The 17,785-nt window shown below is 35.9% G+C and overlaps 4 protein-coding genes across 11 annotated transcripts; all 4 read left to right on the top strand.

The window, feature by feature from the left end:
* The first annotated feature begins 276 nt into the window (after nucleotides 1-276).
* Nucleotides 277-2,216, top strand: LOC147926752 (uncharacterized). The gene is made up of 2 exons (XM_087486973.1): nucleotides 277-578; nucleotides 665-2,216. Exons 1-2 carry the CDS (start codon nucleotides 547-549, stop codon nucleotides 1,596-1,598), a joined length of 966 nt encoding a protein of 321 aa, XP_087343099.1. The 5' UTR covers nucleotides 277-546; the 3' UTR covers nucleotides 1,599-2,216.
* A 192-nt stretch (nucleotides 2,217-2,408) lies between these two features.
* On the top strand, nucleotides 2,409-6,272 carry LOC104772841 (uncharacterized). Of its 3 annotated transcripts, XM_087486970.1 has the most exons (6): nucleotides 2,567-4,507; nucleotides 4,600-4,948; nucleotides 5,012-5,191; nucleotides 5,279-5,378; nucleotides 5,452-5,842; nucleotides 5,942-6,272. In XM_087486970.1, the coding sequence occupies exons 1-6, from the start codon at nucleotides 2,659-2,661 to the stop codon at nucleotides 6,265-6,267; spliced, it is 3,195 nt and encodes a 1,064-aa protein (XP_087343096.1). In that variant the 5' UTR covers nucleotides 2,567-2,658; the 3' UTR covers nucleotides 6,268-6,272. The 3 variants fall into 3 exon arrangements, 2 of the variants coding, with proteins under 2 accessions (XP_087343096.1, XP_087343097.1); XR_015581585.1 differs by lacking the exons at nucleotides 2,567-4,507; nucleotides 4,600-4,948; nucleotides 5,012-5,191; nucleotides 5,942-6,272 and adding an exon at nucleotides 2,409-2,525 and having other exon boundaries at nucleotides 5,452-5,468; XM_087486971.1 differs by lacking the exons at nucleotides 5,279-5,378; nucleotides 5,452-5,842; nucleotides 5,942-6,272 and having other exon boundaries at nucleotides 4,600-5,125.
* A 193-nt stretch (nucleotides 6,273-6,465) lies between these two features.
* On the top strand, nucleotides 6,466-9,305 carry LOC104757305 (uncharacterized). The gene is made up of 5 exons (XM_087486972.1): nucleotides 6,466-7,433; nucleotides 7,818-7,950; nucleotides 8,040-8,327; nucleotides 8,412-8,618; nucleotides 8,705-9,305. The coding sequence occupies exons 1-5, from the start codon at nucleotides 6,886-6,888 to the stop codon at nucleotides 9,050-9,052; spliced, it is 1,524 nt and encodes a 507-aa protein (XP_087343098.1). The 5' UTR covers nucleotides 6,466-6,885; the 3' UTR covers nucleotides 9,053-9,305.
* Nucleotides 9,306-13,610: 4,305 nt separating this feature from the next.
* On the top strand, nucleotides 13,611-16,504 carry LOC104747076 (DEAD-box ATP-dependent RNA helicase 20-like). 6 transcript variants are annotated; one of them, XM_087486807.1, is made up of 6 exons: nucleotides 14,656-14,923; nucleotides 15,138-15,402; nucleotides 15,545-15,727; nucleotides 15,817-15,900; nucleotides 16,014-16,057; nucleotides 16,268-16,504. In XM_087486807.1, the coding sequence occupies exons 1-3, from the start codon at nucleotides 14,838-14,840 to the stop codon at nucleotides 15,578-15,580; spliced, it is 387 nt and encodes a 128-aa protein (XP_087342933.1). In that variant the 5' UTR covers nucleotides 14,656-14,837; the 3' UTR covers nucleotides 15,581-15,727; nucleotides 15,817-15,900; nucleotides 16,014-16,057; nucleotides 16,268-16,504. The 6 variants fall into 6 exon arrangements, 5 of the variants coding, with proteins under 5 accessions (XP_087342928.1, XP_087342929.1, XP_087342933.1 ...); XM_087486805.1 differs by having other exon boundaries at nucleotides 16,178-16,504; XM_087486806.1 differs by having other exon boundaries at nucleotides 16,146-16,504.
* Nucleotides 16,505-17,785: the final 1,281 nt, after the last annotated feature.

Raw genomic sequence — 17,785 nt, 5'->3', positions numbered from 1 at the left:
CAGATTTAGGGTTGTGTATCAATTTTGTTATGAGATTTAGGGTAATGTAACATTTTTCTGATTGTGCTTTAGATTTGCTGTTTATCTTATTGATTTATGAGATTTGCATTTGATTTAGCTTCATATACGTTCTCTTATACTTCACTTGGCTTTGATTTAGCTTCATTTCGCTTTGTCTACAAAGCTATATTTCATTTTGATATTTTTTTTCTCATTATCGGTGTCAGGTTATACTGATCTAACAAGCTAGACATTTTTCTCAATTATATACAGCAGGTAAGTTCTATCTATCCAATTTTGTGGTGTTATGTATGGTGGAGTTATTACATTGTTGTGGTTGTTTTGTATTGAGTTTTATTTGGTGGGGATATGACATTAATATGGTTTCAGCAGTTTATGTATCTTTTTATGTTTGATGTGTTTTTTATTTGGATTGCAATGACTGTTTTTGCTTCTTTCTAGTAGTGTAATTAGTAAGAGAATTAGTTAGTGTTGTCACGGTATGATATGTTGCTCTAACGGTTTTATTTAAGGTGAGATCATATAATGTTTGACAAGGCATGGGTGCATCTTTGCAGGTATATCGATGTTAATTTATACATTTCTGGTTGTTGGCTGGGTTTTGGGGTATTTAATAAATGTTTTGCTTGTCAGTCATTTGTAGACTTGATCCTGCTTATGAGAGAGGTGCATGGAATTTTGTTCGGGCTGCGGGTGCAGATAATGATGACAATCATTTGATAATTTGCCCTTGCAAAGATTGTCGCAATGTAGATCGTCACTTAGGGGCTGATGTTGTTGATCATCTAGTAACCAGGGGTATGGATGAGGTCTACAAGTGCCGTAAGGATTGGTACCATCACAGAGAAGTTTACTCAGTTTTTGAATGTGATAGCAAAGTAAATCAGTGTAATGAAGAGATTGCTGGGTTGTACAGAGCTGCTGAGTATTTAGATAAGGATTTGGCTGGGTTGGATGAGTTCTTTGAAATTGCAGAGAGAGAGGACAAGAAAGAAGATGTGTTCCTGGCAAAGTTAGCAGATGCAGAAACACCTTTATATCAAAATTGTGCGAACCATAGTAAGCTATCAGCGATTGTCTCATTATTTCGACTTAAGACACAAAATGGGTGGTCTGACAGGAGCTTCAATGAGCTACTTGAGACACTGCCAGAGATGTTACCTGATGACAACGTGCTACATACATCATTGTATGATGTGAAGAAATTTTTGAAGTCTTTTGATATGGGTTATCAAAAGATACATGCTTGTATCAATGATTGCTGCCTATTCAGAAAGAAGTTGAAGAAGCTTGATAGGTGTCCACATTGCAATGCTTCAAGGTGGAAGGTTAACAAGGAAACTGGTGAAGTAAAGAAAGGTGTCCCACATAAAGTTTTAAGATACTTTCCAATAATTCCATGGTTGAAGAGGATGTTTAGGTCTGAGGAAATGGCCAAAACCTTAAGGTGGCATTCTACTAACAAGAGCAAGGATGGGAAACTCAGACACCCTGTAGACTCTGTCACTTGGGATCAAATGAATGACAAATATCCTCTATTTGCTGCTGAGGAAAGGAACCTGAGGCTTGGGTTATAAACAGATGGCTTTAATCCGTTTAACATGAAGAATAGTCAGTATAGTTGTTGGCCTGTTTTGTTGGTAAACTACAATCTGCCTCCACACCTATGTATGAAGAAGGAGAATATTATGCTCACACTACAAGAAAACAGGCAATTTACGACTACGATTGGCGACTAAACTCGTAGTCGCCAAATTTAGTGACTATATACCGACTGTTTAACTACTACTTTACAACTGCTAAAACTTATTCGTAAATTAGTCATTTTTTACCGACTGAAATGAATAGTTGGTTCAGTAGTCGTTAATTAGCAACTATTTTACGACTGAAAGACAAGAAAGTAATTTTGTCAGCAAACAGTAGCTGAATTGGCGACTACATGGTGACTACTGCGGCGAGTCGTTAATTTGGCTACTAACATATGACTAAATTCGTTAGTCGGATATTTGGCGACTACTAAGCGACTATTGAGGTGAGTCGCAAACATGTCGGCCAAAAAGAAACACGTTTTTTTCGTTTGTGGGGTTGGTAAGCTTTGTTTTGTTGCGACTGTTAGTTTGAGTCACATCAGAGTCGTTTTACAGTCGTTTTTCAGTCGCCAAATTTCTCTATATATACCACACCTTCCTTTCTTATTTCATTCACACCACAAGCAAGAGCATTAGCAAGAAAGAAATCGAGAGTAACAAAAAAAATTTTGAGAGTGAGAAAAAAAATAGAGTGAGAAAAAAAAAACAAGAGTGAGAAAAAAAATCAAAAGAGAAAAAAAAACAAGAGTGAGAGATCTTTAATAATGGCGGGAAGTTCTAATTATAGTCATTTTCGAGAGTGGATGTATAAGAGGCTTGATGAAGTGACGGGAAATTTCACGGAAGAGTTCAGCACCGGGGTAGAGGAGTTCATGGCTTTTGCAAATAGTCAGCGTTTAGCACAAAATAATGGTGGTAAGTTTCATTGCCCTTGTGATAAGTGCAAAAACGGTAGGCGTCTTCCAGGGGGTACAATTTGGAATCATATTTTTTGCTATGGGTTTATGCCAGATTATTATGTTTGGTATAACATGGGGAAGAAATTAATATGGGCATAGGAACGAGTTATGTAGATCCGACGTTTGTAAGTGGGAATGAAGAAGTGGGTAATGTGGTAGGAGATAGATATGTGGATATGGTGAATGATATATTTCGTTATAACATAAGTTTAGATGATAATTATCATCAAGATAATTATCATCAAGATGGTAGTTATCAGAATGTCGAGGAACCGGTACTTAACCATTCCAAGAAATTCTACGACTTGTTAGAAGGTGCAAAAAATCCATTATATGATGGTTGCCATGAAGGTCACTCACAATTATCCCTAGCTGCTAGAGTCATGCAAAATAAGGCAGATTATAATATGAGTGAAAAGTTAGTGGATTCGGTTTGTGAAATATTGACTGATTATTTACCAGAAGGAAACCAAGCTACTGGTTCACATTATGAGACCGAAAAATTGATGCGCAATTTAGGCCTCCCATATCATACAATTGATGTTTGTATTAACAATTGTATGATATATTGGAAAGATGACGAAAAGGAAGATAAATGTCTGTTTTGTGGTGCACAAAGATGGAAGCCTCGGGAGGGCCGACGTAGAACCAAAGTACCATATAGTCGTATGTGGTATCTTCCTATTGCTGATAGATTGAAGAGAATGTATCAAAGCCACAAGACTGCAGCAGCAATGAGATGGCATGCCGAGCACCAAACAAAGGAGGGAGAAATGAATCATCCTTCTGATGCAGCGGAGTGGAGGTATTTTCAAGAACAACATCCCCGTTTTGCCGAAGAACCCCGTAACGTGTATCTTGGATTATGTACCGATGGGTTCAATCCATTTGGGATGTCTCGAAATCATTTTCTGTGGCCTGTGATCTTGACGCCATATAATCTACCCCCTGGTATGTGCATGAATACCGAGTATTTGTTTCTTACAATCTTGAATTCTGGGCCAAATCATCCGCGAGCTAGTCTTGATATATTTCTCCAACCTCTTATTGAGGAGTTAAAAGAGTCGTGGTCTACTGGAGTTGATGCGTACGATGTGTCCTTGAGTCAAAATTTTAATCTAAAAGCAGCGCTGATGTGGACGATCAGCGATTTCCCGGCATATGGCATGTTATCTGGATGGACAACACATGGTAAGTTGTCTTGTCCAGTTTGCATGGACGATACAAAGTTTTTTTATCTACCTAATGGAAGGAAGACATGTTGGTTTGATTGTCACCGGAGATTTCTTCCCCATGGTCATCCTCTTAGGCGGAATAAAAAAGACTTCTTAAAAGGTAAAGATTCTATGAGAGAGTATCCACCTGAGTCTTTGACCGGTGAGCAAATTTACTCTGAGCGATTGAGTGGTGTGAATCCACCAAAAACGAAGGACGTCGGTGGAAATGGTCATGAAAAGAAGATGCTGGGATATGGGAAGCAACACAACTGGCACAAAGAAAGCATATTGTGGCAGCTGCCATACTGGAGGGACCTCAATCTACAACATAATATTGACGTGATGCATACAGAGAAGAATTTTTTGGACAACATCATGTATACTCTTATGCGTGTGAAGGGTAAATCAAAAGATACCATCATGTCAAGATTGGATTTAGTGAAGTTCTGTTCTCGGCCACACTTACATCTTGATAGTAGGGGTAAAGCACCTTTCCCGGCATATGCATTGACAGACGAAGCCAGAACAAGCTTATTGGAATGTGTGAAACACTCAATTAAATTCCCAGATGGTTATTCGTCAGACTTAGCTAGTTGTGTTGATATGGAAAATGGAAAGTTTTCAGGCATGAAGAGCCATGATTGCCATGTTTTTATGGAACGGTTACTTCCATTTATTTTTGCAGAACTGCTTCACAAGAATGTCCACCTTGCTTTATCAGGTACTCGTTAATTAATAAATCAAAATTTTATTTGTTTATTAAGTACTTATATAATTCTTAATGTGATATTGAAGTTTGAATATATCTTGTAGGGGTTGGAGCATTTTTTCGGGACTTATGTTCTAGGACTTTGCATACAAGTCGCCTTCAAATTCTAAAACAGAATATAGTTCTCATCCTATGCAACTTGGAAAAGATCTTTCCACCATCCTTTTTTGATGTGATGGAGCACCTGCCTATACATCTCCCTTACGAAGCTGAATTAGGAGGTCCTGTCCAATATAGGTGGATGTATCCTTTTGAAAGATTTTTAAAAAAATTGAAAGGAAAAGCAAAGAACAAAAGGTATGCAGCAGGATCAATTGTTGAATCATATATCAATGACGAGATTGCATACTTCTCAGAGCACTATTTTGCCGAGAACATACAAACAAAATCAAGGTAAATGATCAAGATTTGAATTTATTGTGTGAATATATATTTAATTTTCAATCATTTGGTCAGGTTAACAAGATTTGATGAAGGTGAAAACCCTGTATATCATGTGCCTGGAGTGCCTTCTATATTTACTCACGTTGGCCGTCCAAGTGGGGAAATGCATGAAACATGGCTCTCAAGCCGAGACTATCAATGCGCCCACGCATATGTTTTAAGAAATTGTGACTATTTCAAGCCAATTGAGAGGTATATATATAATTAAGTAGGGATCACTCAAATTATATATAATTTTCTATGATCTCTCGTATATTTTTGTTTGTCTTGTATACATAGTATGTTCGAGGATTTTCTTTCAGCAAAATATCCAGGACTTCCCGAGAAGGAACTCTCCGCCAAAAGAGCAGACGAATATCATTTATGGGTTAAAGAATATGTGTGTGACATTAATATTCTATATATAAATACTTATTAAAATTATTGAAAGTAACTTATACATATATATGCAGGTTACTTACTGGAACGCCACAAATCCATTTCCTACTTGGGTTCAAGAGATATTGCATGGACCTTTGAACAAGGTCAAAACATGGCCAATGTATTTTACAAGAGGCTATTTGTTTCATACAGAGAATCACGGCGCTGGACGTAACACATGTAACTATGGGGTATGTGCTAAGGGTGAAAATTACACGGATGAATCTGATGCAGCGGATTTCTACGGAACCATAACTGATATCTTAGAGCTTCAATATGAGGGGATGGTTAATTTGAGAATCACTCTTTTTAAGTGCAAGTGGTATGACCCTGTTATCGGTAGAGGCACTCGGATCAGCAATGGTGGTGTCGTAGACGTACTTTCAACAAGAAAGTACAATAAATACGAACCATTTATTCTAGGTAAGTATATATATATATATATATGTGTGTATTTATTTATCTATAAATAAAACATTATTGTTGATATGCTAATGTAACTTTCATAATTTGCAAATGCAGCCTCTCAAGCAGAACAAGTGTGTTATATTCCGTATCCATACGTTAAAAAACCGAAGCAAATATGGTTCAATGTTCTAAAGGTGAATCCGAGGGGAAACATTTATGGAGAATATGTCAACAGTTCAGAGACAACTCTTTTGCAAACCGAAAATGATGATGTTGTATTGATGACTACAATTGAAGATATTGTACTTGACAATTTGGAAGAGGAAGTAAACCCAATAAATCTAGATTACGGCGTTGAGGATGTGGAACCTGAAGATGAATTCTTGTGTAATTTATCATCTTCGGATGATGAAGAACCAGATGATGAAGAATCCTCCTAATTATGTCTATGTCAAATTTGTGGAATAAATAATATGTAATATATCTTGAATTGTGTTCTAAATAATACGTAATATATATTAAATGTTACGTTTAAAAATATATAAACTAAGCCAAATATATAAATTAAGCCAAATATATTAAATGTTATGTTTAAAAATATATAAATTAAGCCAAATATATAAATTAAGCCAAATATATTAAATGTTATGTTTAAAAATATATAAATTAAATTATATGGATTTAAAAGGATTAAATTAAGCCACTGATTAGCGACTATTAAGTGACTAAGTTCAAAATACTTGGGTTTAATTACCTCAATCCGTTAATGGACCTGATTATAGACTTCTTAAACAAGCCCAGCCTTATAAAAAAATTAGTCTTTACAAATACCAACCACTTAGAGACTGATAGGCGACTAATTTGAAGCTTATTGGGTTAATTAAACACGAAGTCCATTAACAGCCCATCACACACGACCTAACCCTAATCGTTAACCTAATCTCTAATCATTCTAACATTTCTTCTTCTTTGTGTTCGTCGCCGTTTTCTCTCTACATCGAAACCCTAATCTTTGCCGTTCTTCCCCGTAAATCGCCGTTTTCTCTCTAACGACGAAGATGCCTCTAGTCAAGAAGCTTGGACGCAAGAGAAATGTTGCCCCCACCGCTTCTCTCAGACCCGGTGGCTCTAATCCATTGTCTAAGGTGAGAAGACTCAATCCTCTACCGAGTCAATACAACTTCACTCCGGCGGCTGAAAATCCTACGCCTCCGACGCCTCCGACGCCTCAAGAACAAGTCCGCGTTTCTCCCCAGATATCGACATCCGCGGCACCGCAAGTCAGAAACTATCCACCACCGCAGATCCTTTTTCAAAGCTCCGTGAATCGAGTTGGTGTAGAGCATCCATCTCGGTCATCAACCGAAGTGATGAACAATCCACCGGTTCAATCGAATCCGTTGGAAGATTCTGCGAGATCTCCAAATGCAGCCTCTCACGCTCAAAGTCATCCTTCTTCTCAAGGTCACAACTTCGCAGAGTCAGATCCAGTCTTGCCGGAACTCCAGGAGGACACGTTGAGGGCTCTAAACGCGATACTTATGGTGCCGGACCGTCATACGTTCACCACCGTCCTCTCTCCGGAACCGAAGCCTAACACGACTTGGTATGTCTACGTTTTCATAATTTTACAACCGTGTTCTAGTTAGTTGGTTGATTTTTGTTGTCTTGTTGTAGTAAGTACTCTTAGGGATTCATGTCTGTTATTGGTTGGTTGATTTTTGTTGTCTGATTGGTTTAACTAACCGTGTTCTAGTTAGTTGTGAAACAAATTCTGAAACAACTGTGTTCTAGTTTGTAAATTAGTTAGACTTACAACCGTGTTTCAGTATTTCATGTCTGTTATTGGTTGGCTTCAGATTGTAGTAAACGAGTGAATGTGTTTAATGTCTGTTTCAGTGTGTAGTAAACGATTTTAACTAACTGTTATGTGACTTGATTCTTTTGTTATGTCTGTCAAAGAACTGACTTGATTCTTTTGTTATTTGAGGTTTACTCATGATGCAAAATCAGCACTGGTTCGGAAGATTACTAGAGTTTTTACAAACAAATTTGATGGTCCATACTACAATTGGTCATGTGTGCCTCTGGATAGACGAGAAAGATACTTCCTTGAGTTTGCGGTATAGTTTTATGTTCTGAGTTTCATTCATAGATAGGTTTTGATTAAGTTGTTGTTCACTAATGTAATTTTATTTTCCTTTTTTCATAGAAAACACACACTTGGGATCCTTTAATAACAGGAACAGTGCAACAGTATTTCTATGACATATGCCAACGACGGATGAAAAACATGGTTAGCGACGTTAGGACTAGTCGAGTGCAACCTAAATGGATCGAGGGTGACCTGTGGAAAGTAATGGTTGCTCAGTGGGAGACTGAAGAAGCACAAGAAAAGAGTCGAATCTATTCCAAAGCTCGCATGTCAGACCGTAATGGTCTCGGTCCTCACATGCACTTATCTGGGCCAACATCTTATCAACAAGTCAAACAAGGCTTGGTGAGTAACTTTGTTTTTTTTTCTTACACCTTTGCAACTTAAACTTATATCTTAACCCTTTTCTTTGTTTTTGTAACATTCCAGGAAGAAAAACTTGGGAGACCAGTGAGTCTCGGTGAGGTTTTCAAAGAAACTCATACAAAGCCAGATGGTACATATGTGGATCGCAAGGCTGAGAAGATCTTTACAACTTATGAGAAAAACTTACAAGCTAAGCTATCTGAGACTGAGTCAGATCCTTCACAAGTTCATGAGCTCACAGCAGAAGATTATACTGCCATCTTTCTTCAGGTAAAGTTACATTTCTCACAATCTATATTTAAAGAATCTTTAACTTTCATATTCTCTATTTACAGTTTCACCTTTTTTTTTCTCAGTCCACCGAGAAGGATTCACGAGGTAATATTTTTGGGCTCGGTAGCCTCAAGGATCATCTTCAGGGTCTTCTCAATGGCAGCAGCTATCATCAACAAGGACAGTCATCATCGTTTGTAGCATTGCAAGAGCAAATGAAGGAAGCTCAAAGGATCATTGAAGAACAAGTTGCTTATGCGACAAAACGTGATGCTGAGTTTGCTGCTCGTGAAGCAGAACATTCCAAAGTTGTGGCTGAGCAACAGAAGAAGATAGATCGCTTGGAAAAGTTCATGCAGAAACTTGATCTGGCCTTTCTCGAGTTCCATGAGTCTGAATCAAGTGATGCACCCATCGACCCTCCTACATAAAGTGCATCTCCTCCTTAGGTTAATTCTTAGGCTACTTATCTCTCTCTATTTCTTACTCTAATGAACTTGACAATTTGGGATGATGTGTTCTTCCTTATCACTTAAGAGAATCATAGTGTTAGGTTCTCTCTTTTGGTTGTGACAAAAATATGGTTCTCTCTTTTTGTAATGGCTTATGTGGTGTACTAATTACAATTATGGTTAACTTTTGGTAATTAAAAATGCAAATTTTAAGGCTTTCTTTGATTATAAATTTGAGTTATAAGCAAAACAAAAAAAAAAGATTCTGGTTTTTAATCCCTATAGTCTTCAAATAGTCATTAAATCTAGATTAACATAGTCGCAACACAGTCGTCAAATAGTCGTCTCGTAGTAGCCAAGTAGCCGCTACATTTGACGACTATATCACAACTATTCTCAAACTAATCTCCTTCACATCGCATTAATCGTTAAACTGTCATCAAATAGTCGTAAATGTTTACTGACTATTTTACGACTATCTGTACACAACGACTGTTCACATTTTAATTAATCGTAACTTAGTCACAAAACAGTCGTAAACGTTTACGACTACCTTACGACTACTTTTACGACTACGTGGATTAGTCGTAACGTAGTCGCTATTTACCGACTAAATTACGACTGAATTTCCTACCGACTAACGTTTTACGACAACAGTGATTAGTCGTAAAATAGTCGTAATTTATGAAATAGCGACTACGAAACGACTACAAATGCAGTCGTAAATGGCCTGTTTTCTTGTAGTGTCACCTTGCTCATTCCTGGTCCACATCAGCCTGGTAACAGTATTGACATCTATTTAGAACCCCTTATAGAGGATCTAAACTATTTGTGGAACAAAGGAGAGCCAACATATGATGCATTTAGTAGATCTGTGTTTACGCTAAAAGCAATGCTTCTGTGGACCATTAGTGATTTTCCTGCCTATGGGAATCTTGCTGGATGCAAAGTGAAGGGAAAAATGGGTTGTCCTTTGTGCGGTAAACACACAAATAGTATGTGGCTTAAGTTTGGCAGAAAGCATGTTTACATGCATCATAGAAAGGGTCTTCCACCATCACATAGGTATCGGGTTAAAAAGGCTTGGTTTGATGGACACGCAGAACATGGGAGAAAGTCTAGGATTTATTTAATAAAAAAAAGAGAGTTCAGAACCATCACAAGTGACTAGGCTTAAGGTCTGGGTCAAGTCACATACCAAAAAGGATGGAACCCCAGTCAACACCCAAGCAGCTGAGAAATTTGTAAGTTATTGAATTTCCCTCACATGAGTTTTCGTTTAGTATTTGTTCTCAATTTACTTTCTCTACATATGTATGTTTCCTAAATGACGCAGAAGAAGGCAGCTCAACTGGTTGATCATGCTGCTTCGTCAAATTCAACAAACCCAGGAGAAGACAACCTATCACAACTATTAGGACCTGATAATCCAGGTCGTCTGAGGGCAATGGGTAGAAGCATGAGTAAGACCAAGTTAGCTAGTTTTCAAGTTAAGAAAAAGTTTATGGCTGAGATGGAAGAGAAACAGTATCAGTTAGTTAACAAAGTACATGAATTGGAAGACAAGATTGCTAGAATTAGACATGTTACTTAAACTCACATAGTTGTAAATATCTTCATACAATGTTTTATTATATGTTATTCTGACTTTGTTTTATTTGTGACAGAGGCAAGAACCTGAAGTTGGTGAAAACTCAGCTCCTACAAGAGCCAGAGTAAGCTAATTTGAGATTAGTTATTTCTGTTCATACGAATTCTCACATTTGTCAATAAAATTATTGTAGAGTGTTAACACGCAAGCACGTCGTCACTGTGTGTTGGTTGACTGATCTGGTACTGATGAAAATGTGGCTATGGGACTTCTTTTATCATCTGATCCGGATGACTTCATGAATGACATCCCCTTGGGCCCTCTTGCTGTTAAAGTTTTGGTTGAGAAAGCAATAAACACAGAAGCCTTTCTTTGGAGACCTTCAGTAGGGATGTTTAATGTTGAGCAAGCTGTTGGTGAAATGATTGGATGGCCTGAAAGTAAATGTGTTCTTATAGACCAGATGGGATTTTATGCTGAAGAGATTCCTCTTAGGGTAAAGTTTCTTATACATAACCATACTTCTTATTCTAATATGTTGGCGAAATGATTTATGAGTTTATTATTTTCTGCATTTGATAGAGCCCAACAACAGATTGTTTGAACAAGTGCAAACTGTTGGACTGGTCTGGTGGAACTGATGGAGTTGTGGCTGAAGGCCGTTGGCAGTGCAATGAACCAAAAGCGTTGGTTAATGATATCCCTCTTAGACCAAATCCAGTCAAAGTCTTTGTCGATGTGGTACATGGAGGAGATACATTCCTGTGGAGGCCTACGCCACAAATTAGATACCTTAGGGACTCTGTGAAGTCATTCATAGCATGGCCTGCCAATAAGTGTGTTTTAGAAGATGCACCAGAATCAACTTTTCAAAAGTCTCCTACATCATCTATAAAAGCACCAAGTCCTAAAACTGCATCAAATGGTAAAAATTCTGCATCTCCAGGTTCTAACACTCCAAAAGCGCCTGTAAAGATAAATCCACCACTTTCTCAGTCCCCACTCCAAAATTCTCAGGTACTTTTTGATATGGTATAAAGTGGCTCTTATTTTTCTGTTATTCGAACTGTAATATAATGGTTTCTTTTGTAAATATTGTAGAATGATATTGTCAAAGAAAATCAGAAGTGCAAGTTAATGGAGATTAGCGGAAAGAACCAGGTGGTTGCTGAAGGACGTTGGGCTTCAGACAACCCATACCAGACTGTTCATTTCGTTCCCTTAGGGCCTAATGCAGTTAAGGTTTGGGTTGACATAGTGAAGGTGAATGATGCCGCAGTTTGGAGGCAGTCGGCTGAAATTGAATGTATGGGAGATGCAATTGGGACAACCATTGCATGGCCAAAGGATAAAGTGATATTGTGTTAAAACTTATCAAGTTTACTCTACTACTGTTTCTGTTTGATCTAAGGCTTGAATGATGAATTTGAATTCTGTAATGAATTATTAGATTGGTAATGTAGTGTTGGTTTGAGAGATGTTTGCTAAATCATGTTTCAGGGTCGTATTCATACAATTGATAGCTGTTAGCAAGCCATATATCATAGCATTAATGAAATATATTGTAAAATACTATAGCAAAAGAAAGTGCTGCAACAAACCAAATAGTAACACTTTCCCAACGCTATAATGAAACAAATATAGCAACAAGACCGAAAGCTATCACAAGTTAGCATAATCAATAGCAAATACAAACCGCCTATTATATAATAAATATAGCGTTTAGACGAAAAGCTATCATAAGATAGTCCATCCATAGCAAATTTAAAAAACGTTATTATATAGAACTTATAGCGTTAATAAAAGAAGCTATCATAAGGAAGACCAAGTAATAGCATGTCAAAATCAACGTTATCAAATATTGAAAATACGATAGCAAACCCAAAAACGCTATAATATGTGTGCAACCTATTATAGCTGCCGCTGACATAGCGTTTGATAATTCGCTAATAATGATATATAATAGCTGTTTTCTATTGCTAACAAAACCTAATGGTATGCATACGAAAACTTACTATAAATGAATACCTAATGGTATATTAGTGATTTTACAAAGTTTTTTTTTATATTTCTGATTTTTATAAATTTAATTACCACAAGCAATGAAAGCAGGTATAGTCCCACCATGTTTGCCAGAAATTGCCCTCTTTACCTCTCCAATCTTCAAAACTTCTCTTCCATCTCAATCTGCATCTCTTCGTCCTCTTAGATTAACTATGAAAGAGTATATATTTGGTTGGTTGCTTCTTGGTTTAAGTATATAAAGAACCAAGAAAAAAACTGCGTGAGAGGTGTTAATGAAGAGAAGAAACGGTGTAGCATTTACCTATTTCGCAAGAGTTCACTGTCATCTAAATTTGGTTTCTTTTTATTTGGACGGTTGCAAATAATTGCAATATTTTTGTATTACTATTTTAATTACAGATAATATTATTATCACGATGCTCAACGGTTTTGTTATATTTCTCTAGATTTTTTTTTTGACCTAATTTTGATTTAAATGAAGATACTAATAAGCAATAACTGTGGTTTGGTCTTATGTACTGGCACCTCGTACCTTGGAGTTCTACTCCACAATATAGAGGATGACCAAAAAGGCCAATTGGACTATGTTGGCCACAAATAACAACATGTGTAGTAATTTTTTTTTAATCGACGTTGTCCCTGCTAATACCCACATTAATTAATTTCCAAGGCCTATAGAAATCATTTAAGGCATTTCACTACAAGAAAACATACTTTTTCCGACTACAAATGGCGACGACATATGTAGTCGCCATTTTTAACCACTATTTAGCGACTATTTGGCGACAATTTTACGACTACAAAAATTTAGTCGTATAATAGTCACTATTTTGCTACTACTTACCGTAGTCGGTAATTTAGTCGTAATTTAATGACTATTTTATGACTATATTGTATAACAGAACATATAGTTGTTAAATAGTCGCTAATTTAGCGACTAAGATGCAACTCATGGTATAGGTCGCCAATAAGTCGTATATCAGTCACTATTTAAGAAAATATAAATTTTCAAAATTTAACTGCAAAACCTTAACCAAACTCCAAAACCTAAATTATAAACTTAAAGTTTAAATCCTGAATATTTAATTCTTAATATTAGAAATTATTTCTTAAACCATAAAACTAAAACATAGCCATTCTTATATATACATAAAACCAAGCTTTAATGCTTAAAAGAAAATCTAATTTTTCAAAACTTAACCCCAAATCTTAAATCTTAACCCTAAACCCTATACCCCCAAACCCTTAACCAAACTTCAAAACCTAGATCATCAAATCTAAATTTTGAAGTTTAAATTCTTAATCTTATAAATTAATTCAAAAACCATAAAACCAAACCATAACCATTATATATATGTATATAACTAATTTTTCCAAACTTAACCCCAAAAAACTATAGTTTTCCAAATCCTATATTTTTATCAACACACTTAACCATAAACCCAAAACTTATGCTCAAAAACCCTTAACCTTAAATTTAAAACCTTTATAATTCATGTATAGAAATTAAATCATAGATCATTCACCCAAAATATAGCCATTGAATATCTATAAAACCAAGATGTAAAACTATTTAGTATTTACATATAAATCAGTCTTTCCAAAAACTATATACTTACAAAATTTATTAAACTTAGTCATTTTAAAACCTAAAAAAAAATATTTTTAAATCTAAATCAAGTCTAATATTCTTCTAAATTTCAAAACCCCAAGTCCCAAATCATAAATTTCAAATGTCATTTCCTGAATTATGAACCCAGAATTGCAAAGTATATATGTTTTGATCCAACAAATTACTCTTTAAATAATGAAAGCTTTTTATTGGATGATATGTAAACACATGGATTACACTATCAACCGTTGATTAATTTAATCCAACGGACAAGGTTTTTTCCTGCTCTTGTTTCTCTTTCGTCTCCTTCACGAGGGATTGATTAACTTTCTCCCCTTCTCTTCTTTCTCCTTTGTCTCTTTAGCCGATTAACTTTCTCTCCTCCGCCCGCTGTTTCATTCTATTCGATCTTCATCTTGTCGTTGTTTTCATCCTCTCAAGTTTTTAGATCTGGTACCAGAGCATTTTTGCGGATCTCAGATCTCGTAATTACTCACGCTCTGGAGTAGCCTTCATTCACTGTCGAATCCCTGAACATGAGGAACCTACCCGTAAAGACTACTTCCGAGAGCGAACCAAATTACTTGATGCTGACCGCTCTGAATACAACACACCGTCGAAGGTAAGTGTGTGTGTGTTTGCTTTCGTATTGAAATTGATAAAACTCAGAATTTTTTTTCCACTTAGTTGCTCTATACACTTCCTTTGTACCGAGTATGAAGCCAGTCCGGCTTAATTTTGATCGAATTCGTGTTCTTTAAGCGTTTTCGATTCTCTGTGGTGTTTACTTTTGGAGAAGAAGAGTTTGTTTCATTTTCAAATTTGTGTGTTCTTAGTGACTCAGGGTTTGGTGGGGCTTCATCATACGGAAGCTCATGTAGTCATACATCAAGCATGAAAAAGGATAGTGATGGCAATGACTCTCCAAGGAAGCTAGATTTGGATGGTTTGACTCCTTTCGAGAAGAATTTCTATGTCGAATCGCAGGCTGTGGCGGCTATGACTGAGGCAGAAGTTGAAGAGTATCGTAAGCTGAGGGAAATTACTGTTGTTGAGATATTACCAAACCTGTCAAGAGTTTTCGTGATGTTGGCTTTCCTGGTAAGCTGATTTCATATCCAAAAGAACTACTACTGGATTTGACTTCTGTTTCATTTGATTTAGACTGTGATCAGTTTCACTTACATGTCTATGTAAGTTCTTTTGTATATATCTACTGATAAGAGTTTTTTGATTGGCCTAGATTATGTTTTGGAAGAGATTAAGAAGGCTGGTTTAACTGAACCTACTACGCCTATACAATCTCAGGGCTAGCCAATGGCAATGAAGGGACGTGATCTTATTAGCATTGCTGAAACTGGCTCTGGAAAGACTCTTTCCTACTTATTACCTTCAATCGTCCATGTCAATGCCCAACCAATTATAGGTAACGCTTGAGTTCTGCTCGTGAAGTTCTTGTTCCTGGTTCTTGTTCGCTGTTAAGTTCTTTTTCCTGGTTCTTGTTCGATGTTACAGATTAAAATGGACACTATTGAAGTCAGTAACCTGAATAGGCAATATCTATTTCGTCCTTCTCATGTTGGGCGCTCCAGGGCTAAGGTATATTTGCTTGAGCTAAGTCCAAGGGAATCCAGTTCATAAGAGAATTCATGTGACCATATAGACTCACAGTTGTTAACCAAAGTTGTTTGGGTTTATTAAATCGAGTTTAGGAGGTATATGTGAGCAACCTGAGCTCATTCTCCCTCGCTTCAAGGTATGTAAGCAGCCTGAGCTCATTCTCCCTCGTTTGTGTTTGTTAAATCCAGTTTATGTATATTTAAGCAAACTTATTTCTTCTCCAGCTCAGCTAATTTCTCTCTGATGGTGTCATTAGGCAATCTGAGCTCATTCTCCCTCGCCTTAAGTTCCTTAAGAAATGCTTCCATCAGCTCAGCTTCCTTTCTCCTTGTCCCGGTCTTTGCAGTTTGCTTCAGGTCAAAATCTTCAACATTCATCTCAAAAGCAAAAGACTTCTTGGGAAAGCAAAGCAACCTCCTTCTCCGTCGCTTCAAACATTAACCCTTGATGTTTGTGCATTTCCAATATTTACTTTCTTTTTTTAGTAGTATGATGTATTCTTTGTATTCTTATTTTTAACTATGTTTTTAGTTTTATTTTGTAATACAGTTTTTTTTTTATATTATGGTTTCATAATAATAAATATAGTATTTTTTATTTTTAATATCAATTCATTCCAATAACTTATATATATTTAAAAATAATTAATAAAATATATATATTATCAAAATAGTATATATATATAATGCTGTATAAATACAATATTGTTTAAATACATAATCATAAATTAGTCCTCAATTAGTCACTAAATTTGGTGACTACATTATGACTATTTAGAATAGTCGTAAAATAGTCGTAGTGTAGTCGTTAAATTTAGTGACTATATTACGACTACATTTACGACTACGCAAAATAGTCGTAATGTAGTCGCTATTTGGCGACTAATTTTACGACTATTTATTTTAGCGACTCTCGATTTACGACTACTGGTTTTAGTCGCTATTTAGTCGTAACACACTGTTTAGCGACTAAATAGTGACTAATAGTGCAGTCGCTATTTGCTTGTTTTCTTGTAGTGTTTACGGATGACCAAGTTGCAATGTATAAAAGTTTTATCTGAGATACTTGAGGGGAATCGACCTTTAGGCTTTAAGTATACAATCTCAAATGGGAGGTGTGTATTCAAACTGGGAAAACTTGATAATAATTTCAATAATCTAGTAAGAAAATAAGCTATGTATACCAACAATTTATCTATTTGTACAAATTAACACCAAAATTTTGGGTGTCCAAGAAAATAAATGAATTAATTTTGTCTTTACATTATGATACATAAGAAAATAAATTCTACATATTTAGTACATACGAGTTAATGGAAAGTAACATTCGTTTATTTTTCTCTATTTCTAATAAAAATGCTAAAATAGTTAAAATAAAATTATGAAATAAGATTATATTGTTTTTTTTAGTAACCGGAAGAAGACCTAGTGGCAATGGAATACAAAAAATATACTTTACTCGTTATTTTATCTTCTTATACTGAAAATTATTTTCTAACATGGCTTGAAAGTTGAAACTGATGCTGTCATTACTGAATGAAATCAAAGTTTTAACTATAGAAATATAGAATCTTCGAAAGCTTCAGGAAAATGAGAAAAACACTAACTTTTTAAAAGTGATATTGGTCATTGGATATCAATCGTCTCAAAGGTTCATGCATCTACCATTTCTTTTCCTCTTATATTCAGAACCGAAATATGCTAAACAAAAAAAAAATCTGAATATCATATAACGCCAAAAATAAATAGGTTTTGTACCATATATATGCCATTGATTGTCATCATGAGATATTGGTTCTAGATCTTCTACGTGCTAGATCTTCATTGACTACCGCATATATGCCATTGATTGTGAGCATGAGATA

This window comes from Camelina sativa, chromosome 15 (genome assembly GCF_030686135.1).
Source record: "Camelina sativa cultivar CO46 ecotype springtype chromosome 15, ASM3068613v1".
NCBI lineage: Eukaryota > Viridiplantae > Streptophyta > Magnoliopsida > Brassicales > Brassicaceae > Camelina > Camelina sativa.
Note: the sequence above shows the minus strand (reverse complement) of the source record. Positions and strands in the feature narration are given on the sequence as shown.